At 37.4% G+C, this 26,865-nt stretch overlaps 1 protein-coding gene across 1 annotated transcript in view; it reads right to left on the minus strand.

The window, feature by feature from the left end:
• Positions 1 to 26,865, minus strand: part of PLBD1 (phospholipase B domain containing 1) — a 57,491-nt gene that overhangs the window by 9,269 nt on the left and 21,357 nt on the right. Inside the window, exons 3-6 of the mRNA XM_090272878.1 lie at positions 21,926 to 22,009; positions 20,420 to 20,558; positions 17,887 to 18,027; positions 17,121 to 17,265 (exon numbers count right to left, since the gene is read on the minus strand). Of these exons, the coding sequence (XP_090129004.1) occupies positions 17,121 to 17,265; positions 17,887 to 18,027; positions 20,420 to 20,558; positions 21,926 to 22,009 (509 nt within the window). The remainder of the gene's footprint in view (positions 1 to 17,120; positions 17,266 to 17,886; positions 18,028 to 20,419; positions 20,559 to 21,925; positions 22,010 to 26,865) is intronic.

The following is a 26,865-nucleotide window of genomic DNA, read 5'->3' on the forward strand; positions in this document are numbered from 1 at the left end:
GCCCCATACATAGTTATGACAATATTATTGATTATATTCCCTGTACAGAACTTTACATCCTGGGACCATTTTGTAACTACCAATGTGTACTTCTCAATCCCTTCACCTTTTTCACCCAGATCCCCAACCCCTCCCCTCTGAAACCATCAATCTGTTCTTTCTATTTACAGGTCTGTTTCTGTGGGAAGGCAGACTATTTTAGATCAGGAGAAAATGAAACACTGCAGTATAAGAACCACCCTGCAAATAGCATTTCATAGTAAGCTTCTTGGTTAATTTAATTAAGAAATTAAAAGGAACTCTTTGAGTTAATAAATCATATTTCAAGACTTAAAAAAACACTTGAATCACAAAAGTAAACAGTGACCACAACTCTCTGATACCATTTAAATATTGCTCAGTACAACCCAGAAATGTTTACCTTCATTAGCCTATCAAGTACATTTAAGAGGTACCCATTTGCACACCTCATGCATTAACTGCTCCAAAGCTCCAAAAACCAAACATACTTCTTTTTTCCAAAAGAGTAGAATTAGTGTTGACCAAAGACATAATAAACAATGTACAACTCAGGGTCAGTAGTATGGATCATGATCATAAAAACAGCTGTGCTGCATTTCTTCACTGATTTCTTAATCATATTCTCTGCAATGTGACTTTGCAGCATCTGCCATCAAAAGGTGTTGTCTGTTTCCCCATCTCAAATCTGGGCTGAATTTGGGACTTGCTTCATCTGTTGAATGTACCAGGTCTGAGTCTAGGCCTCAAGGGACCTTACACACTTTTGCTCACTCTATTGTAACCTTGTTACCGCCATGTGAACAGCCCAGTCTAGCTTGGTCTCCAGGATGAGAGACTACATGGGGGAGGACTGGTCTTCTCAGCCACTGCCAGCCTCTCGCCAGCCAACCCCCAAATGTGCAAGAGAGTTCATCCAAGAACAGTAGAGCTGCCCACCCAACCCACAGCCAAGCATAGACAGGGAGATGTGCCAACTCATTCTCGGAAAGAACCACTTAACTATCCTGGGAACTCAAAAGCAATAATAATCACATATTGTTTCCAGCCACAAAGTTTTGAAGGTTATTTTTTATAAGCTCCAATAGCTAATATGCAAAAATAATAATCCAATTATACCATATATTTTGTTTAAAACTATGCTGTGATTTGATTTTAGCACGGGGGGTGGGGTGGGATATTTGGGGACTCTGTTTATTTTATTTTTTCCTGTTTTTAAAAAAGAAAAAAAAAAGTAACAACTTTGTACCATACTGAGCCTTTCTGCTTAGCTTCTTCCCACTGCTGAAGAGAGACAGTATTACTGCTATCACTCTGTGGTCGGCTGTCTGATTTCCTCTAAGCTAGTCTGACAGCCAGTCAATAAATGTTTATGAAACACCTGCTATATCTCAAGCACTGTGCAATGGTTCCCAGCCCAGAGACTCTATCAGAATTTCCTTAAGAGCTTTATTAAAAGGCACATGCCCAGACTGCCCGCCCCTCCCAGCTCTGCTCCCCACTGGGTCTCCTCTCCCCACTGACTCTCCACCAGAAGCCCTGTTCCAACATTGCTGCCTGCAGTAGGAAAACCTTCTGATTTCTCACTAAGAAAAGGAAGCCTGTGATGCCTGGTTATCCCAGGAAACAAATCCTACAGTCATTTATTTCATCTACTCTATAACGGACTCAGTCTTCCCACCTTTCAGCATGACATTTATTTGTTCTCTTCCTGCCAAGATCCTAACTGGTACCAATCAATCCCACTTCTCCTTTCAGTGATTATCCCTCAACCTGGTAAGTATTTATTGAAGACATATCTGCTTAATCCAGCCATAGGTATGTGATCAATGGAGGATTCATACTATTATGTATTGAAGCACAGGAAGCCCCTGCTGAGGAGTCTGAATACCCTGCAGTGTTTCCCTATAGGAAAGAGTACGTCTCTTAAAGTTTATACAGAGTAAATATAAAGAAGGTGGGTTTATAGTTAATCAACATTCTGTTATTATCCACATCAAAATGAAATTTGTTTTGGTAAAAATAAATTATTTTATTTACTTTAGATTAATATTATTGGTTTACTATTTTCTATTTCTCCCCTAGCATGTAAGCTCCATCAGGACAGGTACTTTTTCTGTCTCAGTCATTCCAGCCCAAAGAAAAAGGATTTAACACATAATAGGTGCTCAATAAATCACTGTTAAATCTAATGCAGAAAAGATGATGGTGACTAACATTTATTGTGCATCGGCTACAGACCAGATGTGTTGTTTCGAAGAATGGATACCATTACTTGATCCTCACAAAAGTGATTGGATGAGCTATTTGAAAAAATATTTAGCTATTTAAATAACAACATTATCAGAAACAAACCTAAGAGCATATCTCAACACATGTCTTTCCCACTATACCATAGGCCTGACAGATGTGATGGGAACAGACATAAAGTCATGTATTTAAATGGTGATGACACTTGAACACGCTGGAGCAGATGCTGCAGATGCAATTTGGAGAGAGTGAGTCATGGGGAACTGCATGTTTAGGCAGGGTGGAGGTGCAGAAAATCACTTTATGGCCAGTTAATGAAGAGAAGTATGGAAAATAAGGTGGGATATCTGGAAAGGTAGAAGGGAGGAAGTTCCCTAAGCAGGTGGGGAAAGATGATCAAGACAGGTGTGGCCTGGGAGAAGTCACTAGTGTCCTGGGATGATGACAAAGAGGCCATAAAGGACAAAACAAACAAACAAAACATATAAATAAGGTCCTTAAGAAAGCAGAAAATTAAGTGCTGTAAAATCCATCTATAACCTTTTGAATAGGTGACCTAGGTCTACTTTTATTCCTTTTTCTCCCTTGCTTCTACTTTTCAAAGGCAGGAGATATGGGTCTTAGAATGTATTAGCTCACAGACTGTATATTTCAGCTTTATGTCAAAAGTATCTAACCTAAAAAAGTAACGTGAAATTAATAAAAGTATATTAAAATGTTTACAACATATGTCGGCAATGTTATAACCCATGAAAGTAATAACGTTATGGATTATGAAAGAGACTTGACTAAATTATCTTGGGGCTTTGAGACTATTCTTTTATCCTGCTGTGCACCTACTGAGCAAGGTCTTTGCTACTCAGTCCAGGAGGGCTGCCGTAGACCGGAAAGGATGGGCTGGGACCCAGTATGTTAGAATTACCTGGGGTCCTTTTTACAAATGCCCCGGCCCAGATTAATTGAATAAGAATTTCTATGGGTGGCACTTAGAAATCTGCACTTTTAGCAAGCTCTGCAGGAAATTTTAAGTTTACACATGTGTATATCTGTGTGGGGGAGGTGATGGGATACCTGGATGTAATTCAAAGTAGAAAAACATACATGGATGTTAGTAAAACATACTAAGTCCATTCTAGAGAGCCTCACGGACAGATAATTAAGCTTGAGGCCTAAGCCTCATATACATGATCATTACTGGAATTCTCAATTAAAACACTTCGGACAGATTCCAGCTTTTGTTCCCACGCAAAAACTCCACCCACCTGGTGTACCAGAAGGTGCTTTGAATTTATGACTTTTTAAAGTTTTAATCAGAGGGAAGATGGAAAAAAAAAGTTTTAATCATATAAATTAAATGCAAACTAAACCATTTCTGAAAAAAAGTAGATATTTATAGTTAGATATATTGTGTTTAAATCTCAGTCACCAATGTCTGAGTGGTATAATTTTGAACATGCTATTTACCTTCTCTAAACCCTCCTTGTTAGGTTTTTGTGAACAATTACATGAGCTTGTTTATGCAAATGAACAGGATAAATTAAAACTGGACAATGAACATACCAACTGTTTAGTATAGTGGCAGTTATGGTGCCGGGCACATAACTAGAAACTCAACAAATATTAGGTACTTTTCCTTTAATTTCAGTAACAAGTAAGCACTAACAAGTTTACAGTAACTTATTTAAAAGATAGGTGCTGTCTAATTCCCCTAAAATTAGTTACATCCAATTCACATCATTTATAATCAGGGTGATTACAAAAGATTAGCTTCCAGGTCCAATTCTTGTGCTGAACATATCGGTCTGCATCTCAAATGCCTTGATAAGAATTTCTGAGCATTTTGGACCCTTGTTTTTGGATCAAGGGTATAAAACAGCGGACAGCACAAATAGAAAACAGTGAGGTTGTGATAAAGACGAAGGTGTCTCTGGCAGCCCTCATCCCCACCTTCCACTTCGTTTCCCCCTCTTCCTCCCTTACAGTTCCCGCCCTGTCCACATCAGAGTTGGTCCCCCACGATCTGTCTGCCTGTCTCCTTCCTTTCCTTTTTGCTTCTCATTTTCTTTTTTCCCTTCCTTCCTTTCCTCCTTTCCTTCTACCTTGCTTCCATAAATATGTACTATCCAATGATTACCATGTGCAAGGCTCTGCACTGGACCTGTGGAAGTGGACATGCATATGGAATATGAGCTCGGAAGAAATTATGCACAGGGTACCAGGGAAGCCCAAAGGAGGGCTAGCTTACCTACGCAGCCTGAAAGTTAGCAAAGGTTGCTAAGAGGAGCTCTTGTGATGCCTTTTCCTTAGCATGGAAAGCATTTGGGTAAAATGTTTTAAATGACAATAGAAATGCTCACACCAAGGAAAGCACAAAAAAACTGATGATTTCTCCCACAAATAAAAACGATAAACACTGAATCAAATGATTTAAAACAACTAGTTGAAGGTACTAGAAAGTGACCAAAGGCAGGGAGAAAGTGAACACTGGTAATAGTAAGTAAGTCTATGAGAATGTAGCTGTCTTACTTAACTGTATTAATACTTCCTACCTGCTTCCCCCAGCTCTGGTGGTGGAAAACTGCAGTCGTAAAGACTTAAGGTGGCAGATGTCTGAGCAATTCTCTGGCTGACCACTAACTACGCTGGAGTGTGAGATGCCAAGGATCCCAGGGTTAAAACAGAAAGCAGTGAGACATTTACCCTTGTGAGACCCTTGTAATTGTTCCTGGTGAGCTATGCGAGTTTGCTCCAACTTTGACAGGGTATTCCCCAACTCATATACAGCCAGACAGCTCAAGCTGTCCAAGGGCAAAATTTAGAGCTGGAAGAACAAATAGAAATTTAAAGGAACCCTTAGAAACAAGCAACCACCGGAAGATTTAGCTCTAACATTTCAGTGAACCTCTGCCAAAATCCCTGGCTGTCTACTAAACTAGGTCCAGAGGCAATCTCCAAGGAGCCAGGTTGAAAAAGGAACGTACAGAAGTAAAAGAAACACTAACCAGAAGCATCAGCTGCTGCACACTGCATGGGGGATATGTTTTGAAGTTGAAGTACAAGCAAAGCAATTAATTACCTGCTATAATAAAATATCAACAATTCTCAGAACAACAAATTCTACAGTCATTATAACGTACTAATCTTTAATGCCCAATTTTCAACCTAAAATTATTAGACCTAAGAGTTAATCATGAAAATATTACCCACACTAAAGAAGAATTAATAGAAACTGTCTCCAAGTAGGCTTAGGTATTGGAGTTAGCAGACAAAGACTTCAACTTCAAACAGTTCAGGAAAGGAAAACGTGCTATTAAAAGTTACCAGAGGGAATACTAACAAGAAATGGAAACTAAAGAAAGAACAAAGTGGAATTTCTAGACCTGAAAATTGCAATAATTGAAAATAAAAATTTCACCGGATGGATCCCTTAGTGAATTTGAGATGGTAGAAGAAGGAATCAGTAAACTTGAAATAGATCAATGAAATTATCCAATGTGAAGACTAGGAGGAAAAAAAGAAAGACTGCAGGAAAATAAACAAAACCCCAAAGATCTGTGCACTAAAATTAAGCATTCTGACATACAAGTAACTGGAATCCTAGAAAGAGAAGAGAGACAAAGGGGGTGGAAAAATTATTTGAAGCTATAACTGGTTCAAATTCTTAAATCTGAGGAAAAACATTAATTTATAGATCTCACAAAGTCAACAAACTCCAAGTAGAATAAATACAAAGAAAACCAGAGATAGCATATCACAAAGCCAAAGATAAAATATATAATAGAATATATATACTGTACACACACAGATGGTCTGACTTACAATGATTTAACTTATTATTTTTTCATGTTCACCATGGTATGAAAGTGATATACATTCCACAGAAATCATATGCAGTATAATTCTAAGTGATGTCATTAACTTTAGTTCAATGCTTCACACATTCTTCAGATCCATTCTGCTTTCAGCTGTGTACATAAATGGTAAGAACCTATACAACAATTCTGTTTTACACTTTCAGTACAGCATTCAATAAATTATATAAGATATTGAACACTTTATTATAAAATAAGCTTTGTGTTACATGACATTGCCCAACGGTAGGCTAATTAAGTGTTCTGAGTATGTTGAAAGAAGGCTAGGCTAAGCTATGATGTTTTATGGGTTAGGTATATTAAATACATTTTGACTTATGATATTCTTAATTTATAATGGGCTCATTGTGAGGTATCCCCATAGTAAGTTGAGGAACATCTGTACAATTGTTCCCCCTGCATTCAAATTTTTATCTTTGGTTTTGTGACATACTATCTCTGATTTTCTTTGTATTTATTCTATTTGGGGTTTGTTATATATATAACATCTTAAATTCTTTAAAGGACATGTGTTGAAATAAAAATTATGACACCACATTGGTGGGTTTATAACATATAGATATGACATATAGATATGACATATGACAACAACAGCATGAAAAATGGGGGGGCACTAAACGAGATTATTACCATTTGCAAGGTTCCTATCTTTTTTTACCAGACATAAAATATTTGATTCATGTAAATTGTGATGAGTTAAAGATATTTGTTACAATTTTTAGTGTAACCACTAAAAACAATGCAAAGAAATATAGCTAGGAAGCTAACTGAGTTATTAAAATATGGGCTATTTTATTAGAATAATAGCATAAAAGAAGAAAAAAAGAAACAGAGAAATAATATAAAGAAACCAAATAATAAAATGGCAGGCCTAAATTCACATATATAAATGTTAACATTAAATGTAAACAGACCAAATGTTCTCATCAAAAGTCCAAGCTTGTCAGGCTTTTAAAGAAAGCATAAGAAAACTGGAGTGGCTTTATTAACATAAGACATTACAGATTTTAAGACAAGGTATTTTACTAGAGACAGAGAGGGACATTTCATAATGATAAAAGGATCACTATACTAGGAATATATATTAACCATGAATATATAAATGCCTAAAGAGAGTATCAACATACGTGAAGCAAACTTCCATAAATGAAATGAGAAATAGACAGATTAATATATTATAGTTGAAAGTGTAAATATTCTTTTCTTAGTAATTGGTAGAACAAATAGCTAGCTAGAAAATCAATGAGGATATAAGAGACTGAACCTCACTAACAACTAACTTAACCTGATAAACATTTATAGATTGCTACACTTAGAAATACCAGAATGCATATTTTTTTCTACTGCATATGGATCATTCACTGCGATAGATCTCATACTGGGCCATGAAGCAGGTATCAATAAAGTTTACAAAAATTTGAAATTATACAGAATATGTTTTCTGATCACAACAGAATTAAAAATTTTTTAAAAAGAAAAGTATGTCTGGAAAGTCTTTAAATTTTTAGACACTAAACAATACATTTCCAATTAAGTCACCAATAAAAAGTCATGAGAAATTAGAAGATATTCTCAATTGAATGCCAGTGAAAACGAAACATGTGAAAAATTGTCAGATGCACTGAAAGAAGTGCTTAGAAAAAAATTCATAGTTTTATTTTCCTAGAAAGGAAAAAAGATAAAAGTCAACGAGCTAAGATTCTACCTTAAGAGGGCAGGGAAGCCCTGACCAGTGTGGCTCAGTTGGTTGCACATTGTTTTGTAAACTGAAAGGTCACCAGTTTGATTCCTGGTCAGGGCACATGCCTGGGTTGCAGTTTGTTCTCTGGTCAGGGCACATAGGAGAAGCAACAGATCGGTGTTTCTCTTTCGCGTCAATGTTTCTCTCCCTTTCTTTCTCCCTCCCTTCTCCTCTCTCTAAAAATAAATAAAATCTTAAAAAAAAAAAAAAGGTAGGTAAAAAACCACACAATGCAAACTAAGTAGATAACAGAAAATGACAAAAAATGTAAACCAAAGCAGGAGAAAAATGACAAACAATAGAAAATAAAATCTGGTTATTGGAAAATATCAATAAGACTGATACACTTCTAGCTAGACTGATAAAAAAAAAAAGACAATATCATGAATGATTAAAGGAACTTAACTACAGAAGGAAACTTGACTTGGGGGGGATGAACATCCAATACAATATACAAATGATGTATTATAGAATTGTACACCTGAAACCTGTATAATTTTATTAACCAATGTCACCCCAATATATTCAGTAAAAAATAAAAATCAATAAAAAAGAACTTAACTGTAGACTCTTCTGACATTAAAAGGTTAATAAAGATAGTATAAATAACTTTGTCAATAAACATAATAATTTAGAAAAATGAACAAATTTCTTGAAAGACACAAATTTTCAAAATGGACTCAAGAAGAATTAGAAAACATGAATAGTCCTACATTAGTAAAATAAATTGGATTAATAAATAAGAACTTTTCTGACAAATAAAATTGTATGTCTAGATAGCCCACCTAATGAATTATATTAAACATTTAAGGAAAAAGTAATACCAGCCATACACAAACTTTTTCAGAAAACAGAAGGAAAAAATAATTCCAAACTCAGATTATAAGGAAAAGGTTACCTTGATGTCAAAACTATAACAAGAAAAGAAAACCACAGATCAATATCTCTCATGAATATAGATGAAAAAATCCTTAACAAAATAGCATGAAGTTGAAAAAAATATTTTTAATAATATATTATGAGTAAGGGCTGGTTATCCCAGGAATGCCAAGTTTGTTTAACATCTGAAAACCAATCAATGAAACTCACCATAATAATAAAGGAGAAAAATTATACAATCACTTTAATAGAAGCAGACAAAGAATTTCACAAAATGCAACACTCATTCATAATAAAAACATTGAGCTAAGTAGGAAGAGAAGGCATCTTCTTAACCTTATAAAGATATCTACAAAAATCCTACAACAAACATCACACTTAATTTTGAAAGACAATATGTTTCTCTTAAGATCAAGAACTAGGCAAGGATTATCATGCTCTGCTAGTCTACGTCGTCCTGGAGTTCTCCCCCAGTGCAATCACGCAAGAAATCAAGGACATACAAGGGAAGAAAGAAATGAAATTGTCTTTATGCAGATAAAAGTCCCAAGAAATCTATAGGAAAGCCATTAGAACTGATAAATGAATTTAGAAAGTCCTCAGGATAAAAAGTAAATATACAAGAAATTATGGTATATTCTTATATTGTGGTGATTTTTATATTTACAAACATTTTTTTTAATGATTTAATGTGTTTTATTGATTAAATTATTACATTTGTGCCAATTTCCCTTCCCTCTGCTCCCCTCCACCCGGTGGCCCCCCTCCCTCCAGTTGTCCCCCCCTTTTAGATTATGTCCATTAGTTGTGCATACAGTTCCTCCCAACCTCTCTCCGTCTATTCCATTCCCTCCTACCTTGATCCCCAATTCCTATATCATCTCCCTCCCTTTCCCCATTCCCCCTCCCTGTTGACCTCCCCCCAATATGCTTCCCGTACCCACAGTTCCTCTTTCCCTCTCGTTGCCTATTTAGTTTGCCTTTGTTTCATCTCCTTAGCTTCTGGTTTTTTTTTAAACCAGTCCCTTTAACATCTCATATAACAGTGGTTTGGATCTAATGAACTCTTTCAGTTTTATTTTGTCCTGGAAACACTTTCTCTGTCCTTCTATTCTGAATGACAATTTCGCTGGATAGAGTATTCGTGGTTGTAGGTTTTGGATTTTCATTACTTTGAATATTTCTTGCCAGTCTCTTCTTGCCTGTAGGGTTTCCCTTGAGAAGTCAGCTGATAGTCTAATTGGGACCCCTTTGTACATAATTCTTTTCTTCTCTCTTGCTGCTTTTAAGATTCTCTCTTTATCTTTAATTTTTGACATTTTGATTATAATGTGTCTTGGAGTGGTTCTCCCTGGGTCCAGTCTCTTGGGAACTCTCCTTGCTTCCTGGACCTGCAGGTCTATTCCCTTCCCCAAGTCTGGGAAGTTCTCCTTTATTATATTTTCACTCAATTTTTCAAGTTCTAGTTCATCTTCCTCATTCTCTGGCAAACCAATGATTCTTATGTTGGGCCTTTTATAGCTGTCCCAGAGGTTTCTGATCCTTTCGTTGTTGCTTCCCATTTCCTCTCTCTGCATTGGTTGACTGCTTGTTCCTTCTCCATATTCCGGTTTGTTGAAATGAACTCTGGATTTTATTTCCTTTCCTTCTATCTCGTATGCGGTTTTGTTCCTTTCGTTATGAAAGTTTTTCGCTTCTTTCATATCTTTTTCCTGCTCTTTTGTGAATTCTGTAAGCCACCTGATAACAATGGCCCAGAACTGAGCCTCTGACAGGTTTCTTATCTGTTCATCTGTCAGGTTCTCTATCTGCTGCCTGGTGAGTTGTGTTACCGGTATTTCTAAAGTTGCCTGCCTCATTTTGACAGATGCTTTTTGTTTTCTTGGGCTGGCTGTGGGGGCAGTGCCTGTGTACGCGTCACAAATTAGCGACCGGCGCCTGCTTGTCCGCGACCTATTTCGCAGCCCTGTGGTGCTTTCTTTGGGGGCGGGGGTCCAAGATGGATTCACACAGTTATTCAGCTAGGAGCCCGGGATCCGTCCTCCCGCCCCCCTGGGCCTCACTGTTCAAGGCGATGCGGCGGCCGCTCTCCCCAGCTCCGGAGTCGCGCACCGCCAGGGGCTTGGCCGCCGGGATTCCTCGCCGGGGTCGCGCACCGCCAGGGGCTTGCGTAGCCGGGACTCCTCGGGGTCGCGCACCGCCAGGGGCTTGCGCAGCCGGGATTCCTCGCCGCCCGCCGCTCCGGGTGCGACCGCAAACAGCACTGCCCTCTTTAACTCTTACCTGCCCAAATGGTACCGCTGGTTTATAACTTCATATGTTGGACTTCCGTGTAGTTTTATTTTCTGGAATTTCTAGTTATCCTTTGTTTTGAAGTAGTTGTATTCCTCTATAGTTGTAGAGGGAGACCTAGCGTGTCCGTCTAAGCCTCCATCTTGGCCGGAAGTCCAAACATTTTTTTTTTACTGTGGGCTGATCATAATAACATGCTTCTAGTGAGTAGAATATGGTGGAAGTGCCAGTGTATGATTTCTGAGACTAGGTCATAATAGGCATTGCTGTTTCTCCTTTGTTCTTTTGGATCACTTGGTCTTCGGAAAGCTGGGCACCTCGTCATGGGGGATACTCAAGCAGTCCTGTGGAGAGGCCAAAGTGGTGGGCAATGTATTTGCCAGCACACCTTATCAACCATGTGAGTCACCTTGGAAGGATATCTTCCAACTTCAGTTAAGTTACAGAGAGTTCAGCCCCTCAGTCTGTGAGTCTTCCAACAGGAACCCCGGATACAGTGAAACAGAGACATGGCATCCTCACTGTGCCCCATCTAAATTCCTGACGCACAGAAACCATGAGATTCTAAAGGATTATTGTGTTTTCAAGCCACCAATTTTGGAGGTAACTTGTTATGTAACAACGGATAACTAATGCATATATACAAGCAATGAACAATTGAAAAAAGAGAAGCAAAACCTCAATTCTGATTATAGGAGCATCAAAAATTATTTTGGATTCAAATGAATTAAAGGTATGTATGACCCATATACTAAAAACTACAAAACATTGCTCAGATAAAAGCAGATCTAAATAAATAGAAACACTATATTCATGGAGTGGAAGACTCAGTATTAACGACACTGATTTTCTCTGGATTGAAAGATTCTCTGCAATGGAAACCAGTAGACCTTTGTGTTGAGGTCTTCATACAGCGGTATCAGTTCCCTTTTCAGTGCTGTCATTCCCTATGGGATCTCTTTCCATGTCTTTCTTACTACCTGGGCTCTAGACTTGCAAAGCCAAAATCAACACTTAGGGGTATACAGCATCCTGAGGTAGGGTTACCGTGGGACTTTTATCTTCCTTAGGCTTATCAGTTGTTAGGTAAACTGGACCAGGCTATTCAAAACCCGCATGACGGGTGGAAAGCTTCTAGAACAAGGTTATCCAGGGCCACCTTCCTTAGTGTTTCCAGAGCCTGAGGCAAGTATGTTTTCAGGGCTGCTGGATATATAAACAATTAGATTAAGATACATATTCCAAAATGTATGGGCCAGGTGAGATATAGCGATTTACCAATGAAGATGTAGAATAATAGGTAAAGTATGAATGTATTTGTCCAATCAGTGCATGTGAAGATCCTTTATGGTATCCAGGTACCATCTCTATATATTGTTTATTATTAAATGCATTGTTCCTGGATAATTTTAAATCCCCCACCATGAGAAAAAGGTAGCAATATTGTTATGGTTTGCAAAGCCATGACTGTGTACCCTGCTTCTGCTAAAACAACATGGATTTCTTTGCCTCTGCAGTTCTCTAACGCCACGTACTTAGTGACTCTGCAATATCTATCACACGACCCGCCAATACTGGTTGCTAATGTCTCTCTCAAACGTCTTTGCTGTGACTTATTAATGATGACCACAAATTCAAGCTTTACACAAACCATTAAGAGAAATATGAATGATAATCTCTTTATGATCATTTAACTTTTTTTATGAAGATTTAACTTTTTAAATTTAGAATATCATAGCATAAACATAGATCAGCATATCTTCCAGCTCTTTGCTCTTGGACTCCTTCAGCTATAACCCTTGCATTCCTAGAATGTGATCTCTTCCCATACCCCCACCTTTCACATGCCCCCCACCAGTGGGAATGATTGAGTGAGAAGCCTGGGGGCAGAGCCAGAAGAGCAGTCGCAGTCACACAAGGAATATCCAAGCAGCTTAAGACTGGCCTGTGACAGTGTGAAGCCACCTCATTAACTAAAGGCATGAGATCTGCTGAAAGGCCCACTGGTACCATGGAGCAAAGTTCTCGGAAGCCCTCGTAGAGGCCAGCCCCAGTTCTCCCCAGAAGACTGCAGTAAGACGAGGTGGCAGGAGCCAGCAGTGGAGCACACAGAGTGAAGTTCACTTGTCACTTCCTCTGTCGCCCTTGAGTACTGTAGAAGGAAGGTGGCACTGCAATGGGAACACGTGCTGAAGCCCAAGGGTAAGCATGACCTTTATTGCTTAGAGCCCAGAACATATGCTGTGTCTGACATGAGAGTCACCCAAACTCATCATGTTGCCACCATTCTGTCAGCTCAATGACGTAAAAATATACTCTGAGGGCCAGCAGAAAGGATCTCCTCACCAGGACCACCTCATAGGCTTGAGTCCCAGAGCTCCTTGTTGAACTTGCCTGTGGGTGTGGGTAGAAGGAAAGAGCTTCCCAGAATGATAGATAGAGGGACCAGGACCCACATGGGTCCCTGTCTGAGCTTGGCCCCACCTGACTGGCATTGCTGTGCTGGCTGGTCTTGGTCACTGTAAATATATTTAGAAAACTTTTAGAAAGTTGCTTCCTAAATAAGATATACCTGAGACCCAGGCCAGGGCCAGGATGCCCCAGTACTTCTAGCCTGCTGGTCTCAGGGTGCTGGAGGGGCACTCAAGACATTTTGAGGAAGGTACTTCGAAGCTGGAAACTCACTGCCTCGGCTTAAGGGTGGTGCAGAGGTTATCAGCACCTGGTATACCTTTGACTTCCTCAGGACATTTCACGTTAGCATCTTTAGGTGAAATATTTTCCCCAAGGGTAAAGGAAAGTCCTACTCTGTTTAAAAAAAAAAAGAACATTATAAAAGACTGAGCCTTTCAGGCTACCAAGCCACTTAGATCCTTTCTAGATTAAGATGGGGTTATTATATTAATGCATTTCCTTGACTTAACCACCTCTATTTGTACAGAGTCAGTTGGGACTCTGGTGCACACGGAGCGTGAGACTGGCTTAGGTAACTCTGGGGGTGCTGGAGACAGTCAATCCTTTTGTAATACTGATGACTGTATTGTGAAGGACTACAGCGTTCCTTCCATCCTCCTGTGCTGGAGTACGGTTTTAGGAGTGCTCTTCTGGCAGTTTTTATTAGGTAATTATTCCTCAACTATTCTGGCTAGGACAGTGTGAGTACACAGGAAGTCATGATGTGCTACAGTAATTCAGCAGTCATTTTTGATATTTTATTTTATTCTTGAACGTGGATATTAATCTTCTATCCATATGCTATTTGGCTATCTATAAAACATATGGTTTGAGTCACCTGGATTATTGTACCAGCCTTCTAAAGTTCTGCTGGCAGCCTCTCCTGTCCTCTTTTCATGGGCCAGATGATTCTAAAATGCAAATCTATTTATGCCACTACCACTTCTGACTTTAATGGTCTTGCATTGCCCTCATTCCTTCTCTCCGGTCTTCTCCACACTTTCTCTTACCTATAGGCCTTTACACATGCTCTTTATTCCATCTGGAACATTCTACCACGCCAGTATCCCCAATGGTCTGATGAATTTATACTTGTCTTTTGTGTTTCAACTGAAATTTTACTTTCTCTTACAGTCTATCTCAACATCCCCAAACTAGTCTTTCCTATTACTTATTACACAAATCATGCTGTGTTACCATTGCTTTTTATTTATATCTATTTTTCACCAGATTGCAAATTTGGTTACAATAGAAATTATATGTTTTGTTCTCCACTGTAAATACTTTGCGTAGCACAACAATTTAACAGAAAATTGTTGGTGAATGAATAAATTATATAATGTTTATAACTTTATGAAGTAAGCATTATATTTGTCTTATTTTACAAATAAGAACACAGCTTTATAAGAGTAAAATAGCTGGACTTCATATATTGAGGAACAGTTTAGCAGTTGTCCAAGCTCTACCTTTTTCCTTTTGGACACCTCAAAAAAAGGTCATTTTGTCTTGACATTTTAGAGTTTTCTGTGGCAATCATCTTGGCGATTAAATTTTGCAGGAGGGTCACGGTGTATTGTAAAAGTATGGCAAAATGCATGTGAGATCCTCAGAGTTAACCACATGTTTAATATGATGGTAACTGTACCATTGCAGTTATTATCTTTAACATGAGCTTCAGCCAACTCTCAAATGTCTCATGACTTGATACATCTGTTCTGACTCAGCATTTCTTAATATCCTTGTCTGTATCATGAAAAGCCTCCAGGTCCTGCCCCCTTCAATACAAAACTAACACCACACTTCTAATCCACTTAATCTACCCTGACACTCCTCCACCAAAGAAAAACAAACAAGCCACCCAACTTTGTTCTGGGATCAACAGCTCCTATGGCGTGACATTCGTGTCAAAGCTTAGTTTCATATCTATTGAATGAATCCAACTTGGCAGACCCCTTAATCAACTCTTAATACAAACAAGACACTGTATTTCATGTATGCTGTTGAAAACAAAGTTGTCCAGTCAAGAGAAAACATGAACCATGTTGCTCCACTGGTTCCAGTTAAAACACGTTAGGGGTTTAAAAAAAACAAATACTTTTGTTCTGTCTCAGTTTAATTGCTCTAAAATTCTCTATTGAGTGTATCTACCTACTCTGGAAGGGTGTATATGGAAATGTTAACAGTCATGAGTTTCATAAGAAATCCCTCCTGTCCTTCCCCATCACTACCTTTGGGATCCAGGACTTCTAAGACTATGGAAGAACACTATTCTCCAGATATTTCAAAGCAGTGCAGGTAACGTAGGATCATTGCATTTTATTGTAAACAAGAAAAAGAGTAAGAATATTGGATGAGTCTCAGTCTTTTGCTGTCCTTAAATTTTTCTCTAAAAGAACACAAAAGAATCAAAGCACAGAGCAAAGAGTGCCCCAATCCTCTCAAACTAAAGCAATTAAGCAAACTAAAACAAAGATGAAGTCAGAATGGTCTTGAGAGAAGGACCAAAGAATAAAAAGTTATGCCCTTTGTCAGAATTCCTGATAGAGTGGTGTTAATACTACCAGGAACAATAATACCAGAAGGGCTGAAACGCTCTGTCAATGAGAGATTCATATGACAGGTAGTTGTTATAACCAACATCACATCCTCCTTAGACTCTTAGACATTTGGTAAGAATTTCCCCTTTGCCTTTGCTCATGATGTCTCCTGAAGAGGTTGTAAAACTTCAGTTGAGTGGGTAATTCCAGCTAGCAGATGTGTTTTCATGGGTTCGCACAGTAGGTTTTGTTTTTCTCTTGAGAAGCTGGAGGAACTGGAAATGCTGATCTCCACATTGCTGATGATGACTGTCAGTGGGAGCTGAGCAGCTGGCCTCCTTTCAACGTATCGTGTGCCTGTTACAGTTGCTCCCACTTCTGTTTTCTTACACCAGCCCCTTTTATTCATTTGCATCCTCTGCCTGTTTCCTTTAGGGACAGGAGGGTGCAACTGCTACTCTGCAGACTGTCCTTCCCATTCACCTCCATCTGTTCAAAACCTACTCATTTATGGTTCATCTCAAATGTCAACCTCTCTTTCCTTTCGCCAACAACCCAATGAGAGTTCTCCTTCTTTTTGTAGCATACACAGTATCCAGTAATAATATTATTTTTAACTGCATTGTATTTATCTTGTTATTGCAACATTTATAAGCTTGCATATTCATTCATTCATTCAGCAAAAATTTATTAAGTTCTAGGTGCCACACACTAGGCTGAATGCTGTGGATGTTATAATAAATAAGAGAAACAAAACAGGGCCTCAAGGAGATGCAGGGAGCAAGATCGGTCTTGCTCATCTTTGCTTCCACAGCAGAGCACAGAAAAGTGCCTTGTGCTTCATAAATAACTCGGTTGCATTTTTGAAGTGAATTTTTGGCAACGCTACTAAGTTTATATCATTCTATTTTAAAAAAACATTAGAGCTATCTATCTTTGAAAAGCATTCTGAAAATTAAATTTTATTAATACTTACTAACCACTAAACACTTCTTCCATTTCAGTGACTCTGAATCAACAAGGTTTCATCCTGAAATAGTACTCAGAGTCGTCAGATGTCCCTCTAAATTTGTTTACCTGGGTAACTGCTGAAAGAGAGGCGACTACTGCTGGTGTCTTCATCTTTGATGTTGAAGTCCCAGTGTTTATATATCCTGAGCATGGCTGCATATGTGTACCAGCTTGAGTGAGCAAAATAGATGTTCTCAAATCCAGGAAGAACCTATAGTCAGAATCACAGTGAACGATATATAGCTGACTACAAGTGACATACAGATACAGATCATAAATGGTTAACATAATTGCGACAGAAACTGAGACAATAACTATACACTTACTTCAGTGAAGTAAGTATACAGGGAGATAGAGAGGGATAATTGACTACAAGTGAAGTAAATGAATAGGAATTGTGTCTATTGTTATATTTATTACTGGAAAATTAACCTTCAATGTGCACACAACAGATAGACTCTGTCCTAGCATGCAAAATGGAAGATTCTGGAAAGTCAGAGTGGCAGGTGCATACAGCATAGGAAGAATGGTGGAAGAAACAAAGGTAACATTATGTACATCCAATTCCCTCCACCAGTTCCTTGTAGTTCTTTTTTTTTTTTTAAGTATATTTTATTGATTATATTGTTAACAATAGTTCCAATTTTTTCCCCTTTGCTCCCCTCCACCCAGTACCCCTGTTCCTTGTAGTTCTTAATGTCTACGACAGAGGAACCCAAGAGCTGATCGTAACTATAGCCAGCGTTAATGAGATGTTGCCACACCTGGGTGTCATATAGAAAGTCTGTGGGGACCAGAACAAGGAAAAGAGAAAGGCTGCTGTGTGTCTCACCTTAATAAGAGCAGAGCAATGTCCCATGTTCCATCTCTTAAAAACCTTCAGGCTGGAGTTTTTTGTGGGAGAAAGTGAGGGAATCAGATCCAACAGATCTCCAACAGCATTCAGGAACTGAATCTGGAACAGGGTCATGGGCTGGGAGAAGACAAAGACACTGATATGTGACAGTCAGATGTCATTTTCTACTGTTTCTCTTGTTAGGGATCCATTACATTACTCCTTTGTGAAGGGTCCCTAATGTAACAGATGCACTAGATTTTATTGTGAACTTATAAAATATTTTTTCCTTTATAGTTTATGAGGTATTTTAGCCTGTTTTAACATCCACAGATTTGGGGACATTCTCCTAAGACAGTATGCCTCTCTGGGTTTTCTCAGTCTCAGCACTAGGCATAATTCTTTCTTGGGGTGTGTGTGCGAGGTGGGGGGTGGGGTGGGCTGTGCATTGTAAGACATTTAACAGCATCCCTGGCCTCTAGTTATTAGATATCAGTAGCATCTCCCAGTTTTGACGACCAAAAATGTCTCCAGGTATTACTAAATCCCAAAAGAAATCACCCCCAGTTGAGAATCACTGCTTTACAGCAAAAACATTCAACCAAGATGTTTTTGATTTTGATAGTGTGTTTAACATAGAACTGACTCGACAGCATTAACCCTGACACAATGATGAGACTTGAATCGGAACCTCGTGTTAACTAGACAAGCACTGCTCCAGCAGGATTCAGTCCACTAGGCACAGGGATGGGAGGACAACACCAGAGACATTTTAACCAAAAAACCAAAACCAAAACCAAAAACCTCAACCTCCTTATTTAACTTTAAAAAATACAGTCTTAACTTCATTCATTTTTCTTATGCTGAAAATCTCTTGATATCCAACATTTGTTCATATGGGGAATCACACAATAATTAATAAATAAGATATAAGAATAAGCTTGTTTTGAGTACTCACAGCTGTAAAGCTACTTTTGCCCTACTTTCTATTTACTTATTTGTTTTATCTTACTAAATCTATCTATTGAACTTTATCAGATTTCAAAATAACAATACCATTATTAAATAAGATTACTGAATATAATTTAAGGTGTATTTTTTATTCTTCTTGTTCTTAGGACCTTCCCACTGAGTATATACAGTAATAACTGTGTTTTAAGGTCATTTGCAATAATGGCTCTCTATGTGGTTATGCTATGAGTTTGACATACAGTTAAATATATTTGTGTCAATTTGTTTTCAGATTTCAGGGACTGTATTTCTTCTTTGTGATTAATTTTTTTTTATAAACAGCATTTACCTGGTTCCAAAGTCAAGTGTAAATGAATAAAGCAAGTTAGTCAGAAAAATGTTGCTTTCATCTCTTTCCCCTCCACATCCTATTCTTCCTTCTTTCATAAGTAATCTTTTTTTTTTTAATTTTTGGTTTATTCTTTCATTGTTGTTTCTTCTTAAAAAGATAAGCAAATCTGTCTGTCTGTCTGTCTCTATTTCTTACATAAAAGGCAGCACACAATAGGCACTGTCTTTATTTTTCACAGAGTAATAGGTTTTGAAAGTCACTCCATAACAGTATATGAAAACCCACCTCATTCCTGTCTGCACCTGTATCATTTCTGCAGCCAGTCTTCTATTTTTCGGCTGGTTTTAGTCTTTCATTATTACAAATGATCTGCAATGAAGAGGCTTATATTTTTGCCAGTGAACCTTTGTTATAATTCTAGAAGCGAGATTACTAGGTCAAATGGTTTAAGAGCATGCGATTTTGGTACTCGGTGTCAAAATTCCAGTCTAGAGTGGATATACTACTTGGCATCCTCAGCCTTATTTTAGGAAAACGCATTTCCCCCGAGAGCTTTGCCAGCAGAGTATGCTTTCATACTTTAGACTTTTTGTGAAACTGACAAGTGAGAAAGTATTACTCAGTATGGTTTTAATTTTTATTTCTATCTTATGAACAAGGTTGAGCTCATATGATTCAGAATTTCTTGCATCACTTTTCTATGAACTGTCTTTTTGTATATTTTTGTCCAGAATATGTGTATATGTATATATATATAAAATCTTCCCCAAGAAAAAATAGCTCCATAATTTGGAAGTATATTGAATGCTACCTTTAAATCCTCAATGATTCAGTAAAGCTTTTCAAAAAAGTCATGTGTGGGCATGTGTGTGCGTGCACATGCGTGCTGTGGAGCACAGGAAGCACAGAGTTTGTACACTTAGACATTTTGTTTTAATGGTCACATTATCTAAAAGAGTAGTTTAGTAAGTTATTTGGGTAGCCAGTACATTCATACCAGGCTCTTTAACCTACTCCAGAGGACAGTATAATGAAAGAGACTGAGAAAGTATTACTGCAGAAACAAGCTTGAATTTTATGTCAGACAGTGAGTCGGGATAAATAAGATGTACTTGTGTGCAAGAAATTTATACTCTAGTCCTAATTTGATCTGCTTCTAAACTGGAATGTAACTTTAAAGATTATTTATAATAAATACTTTATAAAGTAGCTTCTTAAAAATCTTACCCTTTCCCCTTTTAATATAAACTTCTTTGTTGCTCCTAGATACAGCCCATCCATTTGTGCCATAACATAGCCTGTGTGTCTCCAAAATGGGTCATCCTGATAATCTCTGATGCTATTCCGTGTCCACTGTTCTTGCTTCCTGAAAAGGAAATCAGATTTGTACCAGAGGTCTCTGTGGTTGCTCATCCAAAGCTAAATCAAACCCAGGTACTTAGAGATAATATATTCAGATAACTGTGGTAGTATATAATTTAAGTTCTGGATCATGTAACATTCCAATCACTTGGAAAGACTGTCAGGGCAAATGCAAAATTATTTTTAATTTCTCCCTGGGACTATGACTCTCCATTTAGAGCTTCCTCCATGCTGTAGCTGGAACCAAAACACAGGTGTAATGTTAACCTACCTGTGACACTGAGCCCTAAGAAAGTCAAGGACAGAAGGTCCCAGTGCTTTCATATCAAATCATAGTGTCTCACTAAATCAGGAAGGATAAGTTGATTAACTTTATTTTTGTATGTAAAAGAGGTAAAGTTAAACAACAGGAAAAAAAAGACTCCTTAGGGCAGGATCGCTCGTATATGTTTATATTTTGTTCAGATCATTTCCATAGTTTCTGATTCATTCGATTTCAGTTGTTGCTGATAACTGCCTCAATGCCTGTGTCCTAGCATGCTTAGCAAAGAAAAAAAAAAAAAGTCTTGTTTTTCATAGTTCTTTCATTCTGCCTCTCCTCTTTTCATTCTCTGCACTTTACAGGGGGTGATGTGACATAACTGTATACTGAAAGTCATTTCTGATTCGTTCCAGCTCTCTCTAGATCAACTTTACAATACGATGTTATTACTTTATGGACTCTAGCCCAATCCATGGTTTTTAATTGATGCTCTGTAGGACTTGACATTCAATGAAGAGGTTCCTTAGTGTGTAATCTGGAGGGCCAAACCAAGAGTTCTTCTATCCCCAAATTAATCACATAGTCTGTCATCCCACAGACATATAACAAATATTCTGAATATTGACAATGATTAGTCTTCAGAGAATTTTATTAAAGTGGAAATATTCTCAGAGGATGTTACTTTAGATATGAGCTAACACTCCAGGATGAGTCCCCAGACGGTGAAAAAAAGGCACCTTACAGAAGGAGGAGGAAGGATCCCTGCAGGAAGGAGAGTCCTCCACCCACCCCCACCCCACCCAGGGGCTGCAGCGGAGGGGGTGGGGAGATTGGGAGGAAAAAATCCAAGGGTTTAATTTTGTCTGCCTTACACTGATGGTGTCCTCCTCCAGCTGTGCCAGAAATTGATAATGTGATGTTTAACCTGACCTCCAAAAGAGCCCAAATTAGAGGGCATGATGTCTGCAACCAGTTTTCATGCTATTACCAAAATGTGCTATACCTGCCTGAGAGATAGAAAAAGAAATTGGCAAAGGAAAAATCACTGTTGGAAATGACACATTCAGGCTCTGTAGCTTCAGTGAGAAGAGAAAAGCAATTATACGTACTCCATGAACTCCTGCACTTTATCCATGATGGAAGGTTTCTTAATCAGCTGTGGGTAGAGGTTTATGAAGTGGTCATGTATGTGTCTGAAATGACAGATCAAAATGGTTACATTTCTACTTGTCTTCTTGGATTTCTCCAACACAGTCAATTACCCAACCTTTTGGCTAACTAGGATGTCCCCTACTGTAAACCTTCTCTAATTAAAAAATAATAATAAATTAAACACACAGTTTAAATTAGGAAATATTGCTAATGTATAGAAGAGCATAGACTATAACAAAGAACCAAGTATCCATATATAACTTTATTAAATCACTCTATTTTGCCATATTTGCCACATATATTTTTTAAAAGAAATAGACTTGAAGCCCATGTGCACACCTTCCTGTCACTAATTCCTCTCCCTTCTTCCCAGAGGTAACTACAATCCTGAATTAGTGATTAATTATACCATCATGTTTTTATACCATTGCTACATATATATTTAACCATAAATACACTTTGTTCTTTGTTCTGAAACAAAGTGTAAATAAGACCATATTATCTACCACTTTAACTTGTTTGTCTTTCAACATTACTTTTTAAAAAAATCCTCACTCAGGGATATGTTTTACTGATTTTAGAGAAAAACGAAAGGAAGGGAGAAGGAGAGAGAGAGAAGAGAATAGAAGAGAGGAGAGGACAGGAGAGGAGAGAAGACATCGATGTGAGAGAAACATTGACCAGTTGCCTCCCATATTTGCCTTGATTGGGACTGAACCCAAAACCTAGGTATGCACCCTGACCAGGAATTGAACCCACAACCTTTTGGTGTATGGGACGATGCTCTAACCAATGGAGTCACCTGGCCAGGGCTCAACATTACATTTTTAAGAGCAATATCTAAGTTATCATCTGGAGCTTAAATTTATTCTTGGCAGCTGCTGATGGTACTCCATGGTATAACTACTATAACAATTCATGTATAGATACCCATCATGGACATTTAACTGGTCTTTAATTTTTTACTACCATAATGCATTATTAAATATTGTTGTAAATGTCTATTTTTACACACTTGGATGTTCTTCTAAGATATATATATATAATATATATTATGCATGTATATATATATATATATATATAAGTTGAATTTCTAGGACAAATTCCTATATATATATATATATATATAGGGACTAGATATTGCCAAACTGTTCCCCACAGTGACTGTACCAATTGACATTTCTACCAACTACATGTTAGTCTTTTCCTTGCTCCACAGTTTCACCGTCACTTGGTATAGTCAGACCTTCTAATTTGAAAAAATTTAGTGGGTTTTAAATGGTTTCTCATTGTTTTAGTTTCCATTCCCCCCAGGGTTATTGACTATTTTGGATTCTTTATTTTAAAACTTACTTTAAAAAAGTTAAATGTGTCTCATATGCTACACAGTAAACATTTTTTATTGAAGTATAATTGACACATAACATTGTGTAAGTTTAAGGTGTACAACATGTTGATTTGATCCATTTATATATTGCATTATAATTACCACTGTGGTGTTAGCTAACATCTCTATCAGGTCACATAATTATAACTTCTTAACTTCCTTTTTGTGGTGAGAACTATTAAGATCTAGTCTTCTAGCAACTTTGAAATCTATAATAGGCTGTTATTGACTACAATCACTATTTATCTACTAGTTTCAAGTTTTTACCCTTAAACACATTGTTTCAATTAAACACGTTTTAATTGATGAAAATAATCCATTTACATTTATTGTAATTTTTATGTATTTGGATTTATTCCAACAATCTTTTTTGTTTTCCATTTATCATCCTTTTCTTTAACTCCCTTTTTGTTTTCTTTGTTTAGATAACATTTTAATTATCTTTCCTTTTTACTTCTGCTGATTAAAAGTTGTAAAACATTTTTATTCTTTCAGTGATCATTAAATTTTTAAAAAACATTTATAACTGTTCATTGCCTTATAAAGTCCTAGGTGATTTTATATTGAGTTGGCCAAAAACTCCATATAGTTTTTTTTCCATAAAATAAAAGACATACTTTTCATTTTCATCAATAACTTTATTGATTTGGATATTTTGAATATGTTGACTATCTCCCAGATGGTATAACATTGATTGTTCTCCATTAATGTCTCTATTTGATCGCTGTCAACTTCAACTGGTCTACCCAACTGTGGAGCACTGTCAAGTGAGAAATCTCCAGCACAAAACTTTGCACTTTTGTCACATTTGATCAGTCACAGCATCTTCTCCATACACTGCTCAAATGTTTTTCATATTTCAGTTGTGTTTTTACCTTTCTTGAAATAATAAAGCCTCATATGCCAAAAATGTTATGTATTTTCTTCCATCTTCAATATTAAAATGGCTACACAAAAATTTACCAATTTTAGTAAGTTTTTTTTTAATGCATGCTGATATGACAGCTGTCAGAATTCAATCTAACAATATTTGCTTTGAATTGAATTAAAGACAACTAAGCACTCACTACTAGAGCTATCTTACAGGAAAAGGAACTTTTTGGCCAACTCAGTACTTCTCTCCTCCTCCAAATATAGTACATATTTTAGCAAGCTTTAACTGCCTATTGATATCCCCCATCATATTATTATTCAAAGATTTAGTTTTGCTTTAATTTAAAAATATTTCTTCTTAACATTTTTTCTAATTTTTAACTTTTACAATAAAATTTTATTAGGTTCTTTGTTTAATGAAAGTCTGTGGGTGGTAAAAGATTTTACTTTATAGTTTTGAAAATATCCTTTTGTGACCTTGCTCTTGAATTACTTAAACAGTTATAAAATTCCAGTTATTTTTCCTGATGAGAAGTATGCTGTCCATCTAGCTGAAATTCCTTTGTAGTCATTGTCTTTCCTTTCTGATAGCTTTTAAGATTATTCTCTTTATCCTCAATTTTCTGTAACACCCACTCTGTTGTAGCAATTTAATAATCTGTGCCTTCCGATGAAGGACTCATGCTTTTTCCAGTTTTGATAAAGCCTCAACTATTACCCTGTCAACTATTGCTTATCTGTAATTCTCTCCAGTTTCTTTTTCTGGGACTCCTAATAGATATACGTGGTCTGTCCAAAAAAAAGCTAGCCATTGTTAATATAATTAGAACAGTTTGCATGACATGGATGTAACCTGGCAGCCAAGGAGAGTGGACTGGAATGGGCATGTTTGAACAATGATGACTTCACTGTACTAGTCAGTGGAGATGGCTGACACCATTGAATGAGCGTGTGTACCATGTGGCCATTGAATTCAAAATGACTGAATGAGAAGAACAATGAATCTGCATCAAGTTTTGCATTAAGCTTGAACATCCCTCTGTGGAAACTATTTGGATGGCTCGGAAGGCTGAAGCTATGGGCAACTGGTGATTGGCAGCTTCTTCAGAACAACACACCTTCCCCTGCATCACATCTTGTGCAGAGTTTTTTGGCAAAACATCAAATCCTTCAGGTGACTCAGCCTCCCTACAGCCCAGCTTTGGTGCCCTGTGACTTCTGGCTTTTCCTAAAACTAAAATCACCTTTGAAAGGGAAGGGATTTGACTGTCAATGAGATTCAGGGAAACACGACGGGGAGAACTGTGTGAGGTCCCAAGGTGCCTACTTTGAAGGGGACTGAGGCATCATTGTCCTACGTACAATGTTCCTTGTATCTTGTATCTTCTTCAATAAGTGTCTCTATTTTTCATATTACATGGATGGATACCTTCTATACAGATCTTATATACTTGAGTTTTTCAAAATCCTCTATTCTAATAATAGCTCTCTACTTTTATCTCTTAATTTCTTTGGGCAGCAATATTATGTAATCAGTCACTACTAATTTCTGTTACAAAATTTTTTCTCTCTGTCTAGTCTAAGATTTGCCCCTTTATCAATATTTTAAAAAATTAATTTTCATAATTTTAAAATAATATTTTAAGTAAGTTCTTTTAAAATATCTAAATATCTTCTTACTTCTTTTTTTCTGTTTCATAAATTCTTCAAGTTTTCTTTTGTTTATAACTTTGAGTGCCAAAAGCATATTTAAAGTCTGTTAAAACATTCTATAAAATTAATCTGGGATGTATTAATATTATTATTGTTGATTTTGTTGACTTTTTCTTAGCATTCAATCTACTCAATGTGTATATTTTGGAATTTTGGTGTGAAGGCATTTTTATTTATTTGTTTGATCTCTCTCTCTCTCTCTCTCTCTCTCTCTCCCCCTTCTCCCCCCTCATTTTTCCCTTAGTACATCTCTCTGACTCCCTAAGAACTAGATCTTAGAGTGGCTTTGGGGGACTTTTATCCTGTGGAATAATACTACAGCTGAATCTATAACTGAACATATGTATGATTTGGTTTTAGGTTCCTTCGGCCCCTTCCCCAAGCTCACGGTTTCTTACAAGTACATAGGCTAGGATGCACATCAATAGAGCTTATTCTGTGGCTGCCTAGTGTACAGTCAAAAGTAGCAAAGTAGCTTTGGCTTCCCAGCCTTGACTCAGTTCACCCAGGGCGCTGAGGCCTTCACGCATCAGCAAGTTTGGCTGCCTTTGCCTGTTTCAGATCGAAGGTCCAGCTGATCAATACTTCATCACTTTGCTTTCTGTTCCATTTCCTGTTCAAAGGGTGTTTAATCTTGTTTGGGGGTTCAGCTGTCTTACTATGATGCTCTTTTGATATATTTTATCTATCATTTGCTATAAGTTTGGAGCAAAGTCAGTCAAATTGTGAACCCCTTGACTCTCTGGACTGAAAGCTTACCCTAAAGTCCTAGTTTTGGTTTTTATTCGATGCTCTTTACTGATGTAGGAAGGTCAGCATTGTAAGCAGGAAGTGAGTCAGATTTCAAGATTGGGAATTTTGCTCCCTGTGGTTTCGAAATTTAGGTATCCTTTATCTAGTACAGTGGATCCTCAAATAATGTCA

The sequence above is a fragment of the Furipterus horrens genome, unplaced genomic scaffold, assembly GCF_987537825.1.
Source record: "Furipterus horrens unplaced genomic scaffold, mFurHor1.1.pri manual_scaffold_4, whole genome shotgun sequence".
Taxonomy (NCBI): Eukaryota; Metazoa; Chordata; class Mammalia; order Chiroptera; family Furipteridae; genus Furipterus; species Furipterus horrens.